General features: G+C 40.8%; 1 protein-coding gene across 4 annotated transcripts in view; it reads left to right on the forward strand.

The window, feature by feature from the left end:
- Positions 1-15,362, forward strand: part of DOCK3 (dedicator of cytokinesis 3) — a 597,071-nt gene that overhangs the window by 516,327 nt on the left and 65,382 nt on the right. For 3 of the 4 annotated variants that reach the window (XM_081794946.1, XM_078443039.2, XM_078443040.1), the window contains exons 24-27: positions 170-362; positions 3,450-3,577; positions 6,215-6,361; positions 8,296-8,394. In XM_081794946.1, coding sequence (XP_081651072.1) covers positions 170-362; positions 3,450-3,577; positions 6,215-6,361; positions 8,296-8,394 — 567 coding nt within the window. The remainder of the gene's footprint in view (positions 1-169; positions 363-3,449; positions 3,578-6,214; positions 6,362-8,295; positions 8,395-15,362) is intronic. The other variant, XM_081794945.1, reaches the window with a different exon arrangement.

Here is a 15,362-nt window from a genome sequence, read left to right on the forward strand (position 1 = left end):
ATGCCCCAAGGGTGCTGTAGGGATGTGTGGAGTCAAAGGCCAGGGAGGAGCTCATGTGAGACAGGGGTGCTACAATGCCATTTCAACCTCTTGTATTATTATTGTCTGAGCATGTGAGAAAGACAGACAACGAACTCTGTGCTAACTGCAGCTTCACTTGCTTCTGCAGGCTGCACTCCTCAATTCTTTCCCAACCATCTTTGATGAGCTGCTGCAAATGTTCACCGTGCAGGAGGTGGCAGAGTTTGTAAGAGGGACTCTGGGGAGCATGCCCAGCACTGTGCACATTGGGCAGTCAATGGATGTGGTGAAGCTGCAGTCCATCGCCAGGACCGTGGATAGCCGCCTGTTTTCTTTCTCAGGTAAATCAAGTTGGGATGAGAATCAGACTCACCTTTCCTCCTTTCCAGGGTGTTGTCAAGTGGTAATCAAAGGATCAGTTTTATCAACCATCATGCAAGAAGCCTGTGGCCCTAAAAATTCAGAGTTTTGGGTAAACTCCATTAGATACTACAGCCAAGATCTAGGCCTACTGCCTCACTCATGATTTATCCCTAGGGACCCACACCCTGGGGCATGCCCATGAGGTGGCTTGTGGAGCAACTTCTAGGCCTACAGGCCTAGCCAGCTTCCCCCACACCCAGCAAGATGGAAAGGAGGGGGAACAAGAGAGAAGGGGATCCCAATGGGGATAAGGATAAGTCAAGGAAATAAGAGAGATCTTGAAAGGGGGCCCTGAGGACCGACTGTGTTTTCTTTGTTCCTTATCTCACCAGTCACATAGATTCCCTTCCTGTCTTTGAAAGACAGAGAGATGGACAGTGAGCCTTCCATACTCCCCAAGAGGTCAAGACAGACTAACAAATGATCAACAGCCCAATTGCCTTTCAGAAAGAACCTGCACATTCACACCTGAAACCACATTCAAGAGATCATCCTGGCAGTGGTACCAAATATTCAGTGGCCAAATGTTATGATCAATATGAAACTGATCCTTTAAATGGAATGTTACAATCAGAATAAATTTCTAGGGCACAGGAATAAATCTGAAATTTGAGAAAAACAATTATTATTAGAATTTTTATAACTATAATTTTTGGTAATAAAAATTTTTAAGTTGGACTTTTAAAGTATATGAACAGTAATTTATCAACCAAGTGCTACACATAATTGCAATACTAAATAAATGTTCCCTTTAACTTAACTCTGCCAGTGTAAGGTATTATTCATGGCAAAGCTGCCACCAGGAGAGTCATCTTTTCTCTACCAGTAGCTATTTATGGTAAACACTTCTCTCTTCCTCAGTTCCTAGATTAAAGATTTTATCACTAGTTTGGACACATTAGCACTGAGGCCACTGCACACATTCAAGCTTTGTGCACTGCTTAAAGATTCTTTCTGAATATGTGGGAAGGGGGACATCAGACTGCCCTCACTGACATCCTTTATTTCTAATATTATCGCATGCACTTGCTGCTTCCCATAATCACTTAAGAAAAATTGTTCTTTGGGCAGCCTTGGTGGCTCCGTCAGCTGAGCGTCCAACTTCGGTTCAGGTCATGATCTCACACAGCTCATGAGTTCGAGCCCCATGTCGGGCTCTGTGCTGACAGCTCAGAGTCTGGAGCCTGCTTCAGATTCTGTGTCTCCCTCTCTCTCTCTGCCCCTCACCCACTCGTGCCATGTCACTGTCTCTCAAAAACAAATAAACATTAAAAAAAATTTTTTAAAAGAAAGAAAAATTGTTCTTAAACTTTATGTGGCAGTGACACATGTAGTTGGATTTTGAGATGACAAGCCACCCCCAAATTCTCATTTGCATCTCAATTTCACTGAATGCTTCAGTTGCAACATGTTCCTTGAAGCAGCACCTTAAGGTGGTGTCTCTTAAGCAACACTTATATTCTCAGAGCACATCAGTTTGGTCTTTTCAGCTGGTTCCAGTAATAAACTATTTTCTCAGCAGATAGTTATTGGTTGATATAAATCCTGCTATGTTCGTATAATTTTGGACTGCAAAATGTATTATGAACTTCTCTTTTGTCTACACATCCTTTTAAACATAGAATAGCTATCATTCCATTTTATATTCTAACTATTTGACAAGACAACCCCCAAATCTCTTGTATGTCATGTAGTTTGTCTTTGGCTAAAAAACAGATTTTCTTTCTGAATTTTATCTGAAACATGTAATTGTGGTCAAATGTGAACAATAAATCCAAAATGCCCTGGTGTGTTTGTATTACTGACAATCTGACTAAATCCTGCCGGCCAGGTATGAAGGTACCTGTAGAATCACACAGTCACTGACCACATAGGAATGCAGAGCATCACAAACATGTTCACACTTGTATTTCACTTTGTCTTCTCACCACACCTGTGAAGTAAATCCAATTAGCACCTCATTGTACACATAGGAAAAATCAAGCCCATTGGAGGAATCAACCTGCCTAAGGTCTTAGGATGAATTAATAAAAGATCTTGAACTAGGATTCAGCCTTCCTGACAGGGTTCTTTTTTTTTTAAGTTTATTTATTTATTTTGAGAGAGAAAGAGAGTGTGTGAGTATGTGTGTGTGCGCGTGCACATGCACACACTAGTTGGGGAGGGGCAGAGAGAGAGGTAGAGAGAGAATCCCAAGTGGGCTCCTGGCTGTCAGCGTAGAGCCTGATATTGGGCTTGATCTCTTGAACTGTGAGATCATGACCTGAGCCGAAACCAAGGGCCAGACACTTAACCAACTGAGCCACCCAGATGCCCCTGTCAGGGTCCTAAATATAGTTGTCTCCTGATAGTGTTGTTCAGTTAACAGGGAGGGGAAAACTTAGGATTGGCAGTAAGGGTTAGCTAATTATCAAAGGCTTATGAGAAGACAAAATCCTGCTACTATTCCATTCATTGCTGTGGGCATGCCAAGCTTGTCCACTAAGCCTAAGGGGAAAAGGAGGTAGGCCTAATGGCTGCCACAAAGTAAATGCTCATGGGGGGAAGGGGGGAGTGCCAGGCCAACTAGTCAGAGCATCATAAAGAGTGACCATTTATAATGCATAGCAGGTCTGCAGGTTCAATCAGTGTAGTTCATAGAACTAGGTATGTCAATTGAATGGAATTTTCAGTGTAAGCTATGCTTTTAATTTGGGATCTAGTCGTTAAAGAGATTTCATTTGGGAGCAATTTCCTAACATTCATCCTGCACAAAATACCATAGATACTGAGGCTTGAAATGAGAAAGAAGGAAAGAGAAATGGAAGGATAATGCTGTGGGATGTTTTATAATGTCCAGGAGGTGGGCTTTTTGGCCCTCATAAGGGAAGGGAGTGGCCTCCATCTTGGCACTGGTTTCAACCCCATTTGCTTTGAGACCAGTTAAGTCTCGCAGTGTCACTGGCTCCCAGAAGTAGCTAGTTCTTCTCTAAAGGGCTTCTTCACCTTTGTGTTTTCTCTCTCAGAATCCCGCCGCATCCTGCTTCCTGTGGTTCTCCATCACATTCACCTTCACCTGAGGCAGCAGAAGGAGCTGCTGATCTGCTCAGGGATTCTTGGCAGCATCTTCTCCATCGTCAAGACCAGCTCTCTGGTAGCGGCCCCGTGCCCACTCCATCTCCCCTCAGCTCTGCCCCAGTCTTGTATTACTTTAACCAGAGGCAGACCAACAAAGATCACTTTGTACACTTCTCAGTCAGAGAAGCTTTCATCAGTGGCAGGAAGGTGCTCAAGTGAGCAGAGGCCTGTGTATGCTGAGCAGGCTTCTCAACACAACACAGTTTTGCTATTTGAAAAAGTTGCATTTCTGAAATGTAGTTCTCTTTAACACCAGAAAGCCGAATCCTGTGCCATGTTCTGTTATTATCAAAAGGTATTAATCCTATGTTCCTGAGAGTGTTCTGAGGATACTAAGGCACAAGCACAGGGAGGCAAGCCCAGGCTGAGAGGCAGCTTGCTCATTCAGACTTTTCTGTCAGCTTCCTGGCAGCTTGATTCCACCCATATGACATTCCATACCATGCCAGATGAGGTCAGGACATAGGAGAGATAATTGTTGCCCACAAGAGTTCTGAGCCTCATGGGATGATAGAGTTGGACTTTAAAGATGAGGTTTCAACTGGTACTGCTTTTGCCTATTTTCTTTCCTCTTTACTTTTTCTTTTAAAAAGAGGTCTATGGTGGGAGGGGAAGGAAGGAAGGAAAGACATGTATCAGGCATGAATAAAGGTAGGAATTTATTTTAATGATATTTATTTTATGTATTTATGGTAATAGGAAAAATGGTTATTTCTTAGAGAAAATTTGTAAACTATAGGAAAGTATAAAGAAAGAAATTAAGAACAAGAATGAGTTTTTTATTACAACATCTTAAGAGGAGATGAGGTTTCTGGAGAATAAAATTACAACTGCATTTAAAATGAAGGCCAGTATTCTAGATGAGTCTTTTTTTTTTTTTTTTGTCAGTTATATCCATATCCAAAATCTTGTCCCATTTTGTGTCTGTCTTTTCATTTTTGCTGCTATTTCTTTTGATAAACAGAATAATTAATTCTAATGCAACAGAATGTATGTCCTTTCATTTATGGTTACTGCTTTCTGTGTATTTTCCTAGAATAAAGTTACATAGATACTCCTCTATAAAAAATAAATAAAATAAAATGAAGGCCAGTAGACAGGTGATAAGAGTGCAAGGTTAGGCTATCCATGTGGAACAGGAGAGGTCCTGAAAAAAAAAAAGAGTGTGGTTGGTTTGAGTGAGATACAGGGCCTCAATAGGGTGCTTTGGTGTCCAGACTTAAAAGTACCATCTGGTGACAGGGCCCTGCTTGGCAGAGTGCCTATGGTGCTTGTAGTGGCCCTATTGTTTGCTCTTGGCTCCAGGCAAGGCTTGGCAGCTCTCCCTCCCACCAGGCCTCAGAGAGGCAACACCAAGCACATAAGGTCTATTAGCAGCCCAAGGCCAGACTTGAGGAAGTGGGAGACTTATTGCTAAATAAAGGAGAGAAACTGAAGGGAAAATAAAGGGAAGGAAAGGAATGGAGGAGGAATGGAAACAGGTAAAAACCTGAAAGAGATGGTCTGGTTGTATCTGTGGTACTAGAGTCAGGTGCAATTAGTTGCTTACAACTAGTCAGAGAGACATCACAGGTGAGAGTGTTAGCGATCAGTATAGCAGATGATAAAAATGACTTTAGCACCAAGAGTTGCTCCAATTCTTCATGTGGAATGGGTCACAGTATAATTATATTAAATGAATGGATTGGGGTGGAATTTAAGCTCCATGAGCATAAAGATACTATCTTCCTTGTTCACCTTTGTATACTCAGGTTCACAAAAAGTGAGTGGCACATGGTAACTGCTTAATGAATAATGGGTTGGTGGATGGATGGACAGATAGACATTTGTACCAGTAATAATAAAAAGAGGCTGGAGAAGGGGCAGTGAGAATCTCTGTGAGATAAATAAAATTAGGCTACAAGATTTGAGATTCAACATGAGAGGTCTATAGAAGGACAGCACAGACACTTCCTAAATTCAGAGTGTGGTGGCTGAGAAGCAGCCCTTAGTGGGGTCCTGCCATTGTTTTTGTGAGGCTGCCTGAGAAAGACACACTGAGACCAGAGTCCTTCAGGTGGAACAGGAAACATGAGCAAGAATGCTGAGAAGCTCAAAAGAGAGATGTAGACATATCTGAGCAACAGTGGGGCCAGCAAAGCTTGAGATTGCCTAAGGAGAAAGCCCTGAGAAGAAAACATTCCTTTTAAAGACTGAAATACTTTTATGTGCATTCAGGTGTGTGTTAGCAGTCCTGAAGGTGCCACCACCACACCTTGTGGCATGAATACCATTTTCTCAAAGTGTTAGCAGTGTTGTGCTTTCTCCAGACTCTTCTAGGGAAATCAAGGTAAACAGGTACTTCAGGACCTTTGCTTCTGCCTTGTATACTGAAATTAAGGTATCTACCTGAGGTTCAGAACTGTGGGTGTCAAGTGGTGCTGGGTTAGGCGAAGACCTGGCTACCATACCAGGGCAACAGAGACAGGTTTGCCTCACCTTTTCTCAGAGCTGTTGTCCCAGGTCCTTGACATCTCATGCTAGTGAAGCCAAAAGCTCAGTGTTGAGAGTCCAATCAGAAGACCACTCCTGATGCCACACACTTTGTAAGTGCTGCCAGCTGCACGTCAGCCAGGTTGGTGCTAACGGTGTGCTCTCTCACTGCTCGCTCCAGGAGGCAGATGTCATGGAGGAGGTAGAAATGATGGTGGAGAGCCTCCTGGACGTGCTCTTGCAGACTCTGCTCACCATCATGAGCAAATCGCACGCTCAGGAGGCGGTAAGAGGGCAGCGGTGCCCGCAGTGCACAGCCGAGATCACTGTTAGTAACTAACATTCAGGTTTTCTTGCCTTCTTTTCTAACCTGGGGCTCCTCCACACCAACCCCACCTCCCCATAGCACCACCTTCATCTCCACCTCCCTGCATGGTTGTCAGCATGCTGCCTTCTTCCTTTCTCGCATCTGGCTCCTGTCTCCACTCTGAAGGCTCTATGTTTGTAGTCCCAGAAGTCTACTCTAGGGCACATGTGGGGAATGCTCCCTGTCTCGCTTTCCTGCACACTGTCTCTGTTGGCCTTTGCCTTTGTGCCAACTCATTTCCTGTTCTGTAGAGTGGAGCAGAGATGCAGTAAGAGATTGAAGGGGGAAAATGGAGTATTCCTTCTAGTAGCAGGCTCTCCTAAATGATGTGCACAACAGAATAATTTTCTTAGAATTTGGTTGTATCTACAAACTACTATTTTTGTACACAACATTTGTATCTAAATGTCTAGCATCAGGAAAAAATGTGATGAGTTAGAATTGCACTGGCATTACTGGACAATTAGAAGAGAAACAGCCTGGGGAAACGTCTCAGGAGGGACAGAGAGACAGCCCCCACTCCTCCACCCAGAGTGGACTTCTTACCCCTGATGGCAGAACACAATAAACAGGTTGCACGGACTCTTCCGTTTGGCAGGTGAGAGACTGCAGTGGTTTCCTTGAAGCAAATTCTCTGTGGGAGCTAGCCAAACCCCAGTACGCTAGGGAGGGAAAGGGGGACAGAGAGCAGGCATGTGTTCTGAAGCACTGGGCTTAGAAAGAATGTTCCCTTTGGATCTCCTGTTGAGAGCACTCTCACTATAGGTAAAAAATATGTACCCTGGTGTGTCCTGGTAACCCATCCTTCTGACCAACAACTACACAATACTTGCTATAGGCCTACCCCTGCTTTATGCACTTTACAAATATTAACTCAGTTAGCAACACTAAATTACATAGTTTTAATGAAGATGATAATAACTGCATAATTTACTGAGCACTTCCTTTACATACTGGACTTTTTCACTGAAAAGTTTTATGTGCATTCATTCCTCCAATCCTCCTACTAAATCTAGGAATTATAGATTATGCCCATTATTATGCCCATGCTCAGATAAAACTGAGGTTCATATACATGTATATGTTCTACACATATACATTTGTAGAATAATTTCATGTGTCTAGAAATGATTTGAGAGCCAAAAATATTGTTGTCAAATGTCCATGAGTTTAAAAATATTTGGTCAGCTTCCCTATGCCAAAAATTGCCCTAAGATGGTAAAATTCTTGGAGTCCTTAAAACAAGGTCTTCTTCCATGTTATCCAAGTTGCAACTTGAAGGAATCTTAAAGGCTCATTTTTGTATCCATAAATTTTTACTTATCTTAAAGCCCATAATTCACCTTCTCATAAAGGTCAGTTTTGACTCTACTTTCCAGAAAGTTATGTCGAACTACTTTGTTCCATCTTCCTGCTCCAGTAACCACATGTAAGCTCTATGAGGTCCCCAGAAGAATTTTGAAGAAGGGCCATCCCATCTTGGAGCAATATGGGAAGAGCCCACATTCTGCCCAGAGAAGGCCAAGCACCCTGTTCTGAGTAATCCCTTTCAACTTCAGTACAATGGCCTGGAAATATATAGTGACAAAGGATTGTGTAGCCAAAAATTTCCTAGGAAAAAAACCGAGACTTTCTGTCTCACTTTGCAATATTTCTTTGTTATAGGTTAAGGTTTTACCATTAGTCCCATGCTACAGAAGTCTTATTAAAACTCCCAAGCCCTTCAGAAAACTTAGCAGAAAGGAAAACTCATTTTCAGGGCCAGAGTTCTCACCTTCCCTTTCATGATCATTGGGGCCATCTCAGACCCTTCCTTCTCTCCTTGCCCTCTGTGGATTGGGGAAACACAGCTCTTGTGATTAGTTGCACCAAGTGTTTTCTCGGTTGGTCCCCAGGGTGAGTATGTGTCCTGCCTTCTCTCGCTCCTCCGCCAGATGTGTGACACCCATTACCAGCACCTCCTGGACAACTTCCAGAGCAAAGATGAACTCAAGGTAGGCAGCAAACCTACCTCAGAACTGACTTTTCACCCAGGAAAGGAAACATGCAGCTAAGACTGACCAGGGGCTTTCTCCTGCCAGGGGAGCAAGTACAAGTGACCAGCTCTGCCTAGGGTGAAGGGTTCACCAGCCCCACTTTACAGCTGTGAGTGTACGGCTTCCCAAAGCTGAAAGCCAGCAGTGTTCTTACACACCCAGACCTCAGTAACACTGGCAAGTTTTCACTAATAGCAGCCCTGTGACCATGTCCCTATATGAGAGACTGCTCTAGGCCATCGTAGCTGTCAGCAAACCAGAATTCTTCCCTTTCTTATGAACTCAGCACTCATCTTATATTTTGCCCCTGCAAATCAGACTCCACTGTTTAATAACTATATGATAATTAATAATAATAATAATAATAATAATAATAATGGCAACTTTTCATTAAAATGTATTTCTGGAAGTGACCTGTAGAGAGCAAAAGTGAGCACTGCCCATTGGCTACAGACTCCAGATCTAGAGCACCAGGGCAGATAGGGCAGAGAAATGGGCCATGATCCAGACAAGGGAGCATTCCCAAGCTTCCAGTGGTATCACTGCTGACAAACTACTGGGGCTATGTCTTTGCCTTAGAATGTGCTACTTACTAAGTTCATCCCTTGACGAGCAAACTATTGCAAATTTTAGTTGTATGCTCTGCCTCCATTCAGAACCACAGCATTTGCATTTCATAATAATGCATTATATTGTTTTTCATTTGCATGACCTTTATTAATCATATTGTATCAGTTAATAAGTATTAGGCGTCACTTGCTAGTATTTGATCTTGCCTGCCTTTCCACAGACATGGATCTCTGCAGATTGTTATCATTAACTCATTGCCATAAGGTCAGCCTATCTTCTTGGAGGGATGAACTTTGACAGCCTTGAAGTGAGCCAAAAATTAGCCAGAGCCCAAAGCTCACATCCAAGTCAAGCAGTGCTTGAGCTGGGGTGTGGAGCCTGAAAATCCAGTGTTGGCTGTTCTAGAGCATTTTCATCACATGTGTTATACTAACTGATTTGCATCCAAAAGCTCAGGCTAGCATCATTCTCTTACTTTTTAATTAAATGTTTATTTTTATAACAATATATATACATAAATTTTTTATTTTTAAATTTGTTATTCATTTATTGAAAGCCTGCTGTGTGCAAGCACTATACCCAGAACTTTGTGGGTTTTTAATTTTTAATTATACAGGGTCTTAAAAGTCAAAACATATTACAAAGCTTATAACATAAAATGGTCGTTCCCTGCCTCAACCTGACCCCATGTCCAATTGCCCCAAAAGCAGCCACTTTGAACTCTTTTGCTGTTCTTCAAGTTTCTACTGCCATTTAAAATTTTAACTGTCGGGGCGCCTGGGTGGCGCAGTCGGTTAAGCGTCCGACTTCAGCCAGGTCACTATCTTGCGGTCCGTGAGTTCGAGCCCCGCGTCAGGCTCTGGGCTGATGGCTCGGAGCCTGGAGCCTGTTTCCGATTCTGTGTCTCCCTCTCTCTCTGCCCCTCCCCCGTTCATGCTCTGTCTCTCTCTGTCCCAAAAATAAATAAAAAACGTTGAAAAAAAAATTTTAAAAAAAAAATAAAATTTTAACTGTCAAAAAAAATGATAAATAAAATTTTAACTGTCAGTTATTATCTATTTTCTTCTTCCCATGAAAGATGAGGGTGATTCTTCTGTATCATTCCCCCCCCCCCCGACACACATACACATCTTTCCTCTCTTTCTTCCAATATAGGTGGTTACTTTATTCCAATATAGTTTGCATACACTCTTGTTTAAATTGGTAATCAACTCTTCTTTATTACAGCTAGGTAAATACTGTGGTGACCCAACTACTATGCTACTACACTTCCTTTCTTGTAAAACTTTGTTTTTTTCTGGAATTAATTGCTCCTTTTGTTATTTGCATGTTTCTTATTTCCTTTTGGTTTTTAAATCTGGCTAGGCTTTGCTACTACCTCTCTGTAATAAATCTCTCCTTCCAGCATTCCTCAAGGTCAAATCTGTTGGATACTGTCAGGTCACTTTTTTTTTTCCTGGAAACTTGCCCTGTTTTTATTTGTTTCAGGAAACAAAGTTAGAGACAAAAGTTAGAGACTTTCCTCCTATATGTACAGACTTTTGGATGTCAGTCCTGGGTCTGAAAGTGAAGTGCTCTGGTGCTACTTAGAAGCTGTATATGTGTGCAAGGCTTGTCTCCAGCAGGCTTCCCTGTAGCTGACTAAAGAGGGTCTGGTCATTTGGTCAGAGCATCCTCTAATTCCTATAGCTACTGGTGTGTTCTCTTGGACTTGTGTATTTCCTGAGAGAGGAATCATTTACCCTTCCTAGGGATGGAGTAGCCTGCCAATATTTTGGGAACCAAATAACACAAAGGGTCTGGGGACCTTCCAGTGTAGCAGGTAAACTTTGTATCAGTGCCTATTTTCATTTTGGCATGTCCACCCTCATATGTTGCTGTATCCTTGAGAACAGATCTCAGTAATCAGCTACTCCAGAGAGCAGCCCACAGTCTTCTGACAGGATGGGGAAAGCCTGGTCACCCAGGGACGTGAGATGGCAGAAGCGATCTTAGGGAGACTGTCAATCAATCTTCCTGGTTTTAGCCCTCATATCCCAGTCCCACAGAGGTACCTGGCGATGCCTACAGTTTCTGAGATCCTTGCTTCCTGTTGCTATCACTTCCAAAGGCTCTTGGCTGTCATCTTTCTCAAGTATATTAAGTCAGTCACCATGAAAGCTTTCAAAATTTGTTCACCTCTTCTGATTACTGTGTTCTTATTTCCTGTTTCCTTTGTCTCTGTGGACATATGTATTTCTTAACTATCATTTTAGAGGATTTGAGCTGAAACAGAGATGAGGGAACATATGCAGTCCACCACACCAAATATAGAGTTCTGTACATATGTTCTTTTTTTCATGACAGCATTATTGAGATATAATTTGCATACCATAAAATTTACACTTTTAAACTATACAGTTAAGTGTCCCTGATTATATCCCTCTTAAAAGACATCACAAATTAACAAGATCAAGCTAATAATTTATAACTTTGCACAAAGAAAAGCCCAAGACCAGATGGCTTAATTGGTACATTCTACCAAATTTTTAAGGAAGAATTAATACCAATCCTTCACAAGCTCTTACAAGAAATAGAAGAGGAGGGAACCCAACTCATTTTATGAGGTCAGTATTACCCTGACCTGGAAACCAAAAACAGACATCACAAGAAAAGAAAACTATAGACCAATATCCCTTATAAATATAAATGCAAAACCTTTAGCAGCATACTAGCAAACAGAATCCAGGAACATATTAAAAGAGGCATACACCATGATCAAGTGGGATTGAACACAGAAATGCAAGGTTGGCTTAATATATGCTAATCAATCAATGTAATACACCATTAAATAGAATAAAGGACCGAAAGAGGATCATCATAATGGGTGTTAAAAAAACACATTTTTAAAAAAAATCCACCAGCCTTTCATGATATAATCATTCAACAAACTAGAAATAGAAGGGAATTTCTTCAGACTGATGAAGGACACCTATGAAAAATCCACAGCTAACATCAGACTTAATAAGAAAAGATTGAATGCTTTCCTCTTAAGGTCAGGAACAAGAGAAAGACATCTGCTCTAACCTCTTATATTCATTATATTGGAGGATCTAACTGGAGCATTTAGGCACAAAAAAGAAATAAAAGTCACCCAGGTGGGAAAGGAAGAAGTAAAACTATGTCCTCAAATGACATGATTTTGTTTACAGAAAATCCTAAGACATCCAAAAAATACTATCAGAAGTAATAAGTTCAGCAAAGTTGCAGGATACACAATTAATATACAAAAATCAATGGTATTTCTTAGCACTAGCAATGAACAATTCAAAAATAAAATTAAGAGACCAGTTCCATTTATAATAGTATAAAAACAAATAAAATAATTAGGAAAATTGATTTTAAAAGACATAAATGAAAAGACACCCCATGTTCATAGATTGGAACACTTAATACTGTTAAGACAGTACTTCACAAAGTGATATACAGGTTTTAATATAAGACCTCTCCAAGTTCGAGCTGCCATTTTGCAGAGGTTGACAGTCTGATCTATAATTCATAGTGGAATGAAAGGGACTCAGAATAGCCAAATGGTCTTGAAAAAGAAAACAAAATTGAAGGATTCATACTTCCCAGTTTCAAAACTTACAAAAAAATAACAGTAATCAGAATTGGTACTAGCATAAAGATAGACATAAAGATCAATGGAATTGGATTGAGAGTCTAACTAAACCTTTGTATTTAGTAATTTGATTTTCAATAATATTGCCAAGATAATTCAAAGAGTAAAGCAGTCATTTCAGCAAATGGTGCTGGGACAATTTGATATCTCTGTGCCAAAAAAAAAAAAAAAAACAGTTGTACCTCTACCTCATATCATATTTTAAAAATCAACAGGAAAGGGATCATAGACCTAAATGTAAGAGCTAAACTATAAACTTCTTAGAAGGAAACATAGGAGTGTATCTTTGTGTCCTTCAGTTTAGCAGTGATTTCTTAGTTATGACACCAAAAGCAAGCAACAAAAGAAAAAACAGATGTAGACTTCATCAAAATTAAAAACTTATGTATTTCAGGGGCGCCTGGGTGGCGCAGTCGGTTAAGCGTCCGACTTCAGCCAGGTCACGATCTCACGGTCCGTGAGTTCGAGCCCCGCGTCAGGCTCTGAGCCCTGCGTCAGGCGCTGGGCTGATGGCTCGGAGCCTGGAGCCTGTTTCCGATTCTGTGTCTCCCTCTCTCTCTCTGCCCCTCCCCCGTTCATGCTCTGTCTCTCTCTGTCCCAAAAAAAAATAAATAAAAAACGTTAAAAAAAAAAAAAAAAAAAAAAAACTTATGTATTTCAAAGTATGCCAACAAGAAAGTGAAACAACCCACAGAATGGAAGAAAATATTGACAAATCATATCTACTAAAGGACTTGCATGTAAAATATATAGAGAACTCTTACAATTCAAGAATAAAAAGGCAACTTGATTTCAAAATGGGCAAAGTATTTGAATAGACATTTCCTCAAAGAAGATACAGATGGCCAACAGGCATATGAAAAGATGCTCAGCGTCACTCCTCATCAGGGAAATACAAATCAAAACCACACTCAGATACCACCTCACGCCAGGCAGAGTGGCCAAAATGAACAAATCAGGAGACTCTAGATGCTGGCAAGGATGTGGAGAAACGGGAACCCTCTTGCACTGTTAGTGGGAATGCAAACTGATGCAGCCACTCTGGAAAGCAGTGTGGAGGTTCCTCAAAAAATTAAAAATAGATCTACCCTATGAGCCATCAATAGCACAGCTAGGAATTTACCCAAGGGATACAGGAGTGCTGATGCATAGGGGCACTTGGACCCCAATGTTTATAGCAGCACTTTCAACAATAGCCAAATTATGGAAAGAGCCTAAATGTCCATCAACTGATGAATGGGTAAAGAAATTGTGGTTTATATACACAATGGAGTACTACGCGGCAATGAGAAAGAATGAAATATGGCCTTTTGTACCAACGTGGATGGAACTGGAGAGTGTTATGCTAAGTGAAATAAGCCATACAGAGGAAGACAGATACCATATGTTTTCACTCTTATGTGGATCCTGAGACTTAACAGAAGACCATGGGGGAGGGGAAGGGGGAAAAAAAGGTTAGAGAAGGAGGGAGCCAAACCATAAGAGACTCTTAAAAACTGAGAATAAACTGAGGGTTGATGGGGGGTGGGAGGGAGAGGACGGTGGGTGATGGGCATTGAGGAGGGCACCTGTTGGGATGAGCACTGGATGTTGTATGGAAACCAATTTGACAATAAATTTCATATTTTAAAAAAAGATACATAAATTGCCAATACACACATGAAAAGATGTTTAACGTCATTCATTAGTCATTAGGGAAATGCGAGTCAAAACCACAATAAGACACCACTTCACATTGAGAGTGGATATAATCAAAAAGACAAATATTAATTCTAGTTTAAATATTTGGTGGAATTCACCAGTGAAGCCATCTGGTCATGCACTTTTCTTAGTGTGAATCTTTTAAATTATTAATTTCATCTCTTCATTTATGATAGGTCTATTCAGATTTTGTTTCATTTTAAATGAATTCTGGTTTTTTGTATCTTTCTAAGAATTTTTCCATTTCATTGAGGTTATATAATTTGTTGGTGTACATTTATTTATGGTAGTACCTTATAATCCTTTTTAGTTCTGTGTCATTGGTAATGGTGTCCCTTCTTTCATTCCTAATTTTAGTAATAGTGTCTTCTTTCTCTCTTTTTTTTCCCTCTTTTTTCTTGGGTTTGTCAATTTTGTTGATCTTTTCAAAGAAATCAACTTTCGGTTTCATTTTTTGCTCTGTTCTGTTCTGTCTGTTTCACTTATTATTCCCTTCTACTTGCTTTATGTTTAGTTTGCTCTTCTTTCTCTAGTTCCTTAAGGTGTAAGGTGGGTTTTGATTTGAGATCTTAACTCTTTTTATTTTATTTTATTTTATTTTATTATTTATTTTTGAGAGGGAAAGAGAGGGAGAGAATGAGCATGAGTGGGGGAGGGGCAGAGAGAGAGGGGGACAGAGGATCTGAAGCAGGCTCTGTGCTGACAGCAGCCAGCCATTGTGGGGCTCAGACTCACAAACTGTGAGATCATGACCTGAGCCAAAGTCAGCTACTCAACCAACTAAGCCACCCAGGCACTCCAAGACCTTATCTCTTTTTAATGTAGGCACTATAGCTATAAGTCATAGCTTCATCCCATAAATTTTGATTTGATGTTTTCATTTTTATTCATCTCAAAGTATTCCTAGTTTCACTTGTGCTTTCTTGTTTAACCCATTGGTTATTTGGGAGTTTATTGTTTAATTCACATATATTTTTTAATTTATTTATTTTGA

Source organism: Panthera onca, chromosome A2 (genome assembly GCF_046562875.1).
Source record: "Panthera onca isolate mPanOnc1 chromosome A2, mPanOnc1 haplotype 2, whole genome shotgun sequence".
In the NCBI taxonomy this organism is placed as follows: Eukaryota; Metazoa; Chordata; class Mammalia; order Carnivora; family Felidae; genus Panthera; species Panthera onca.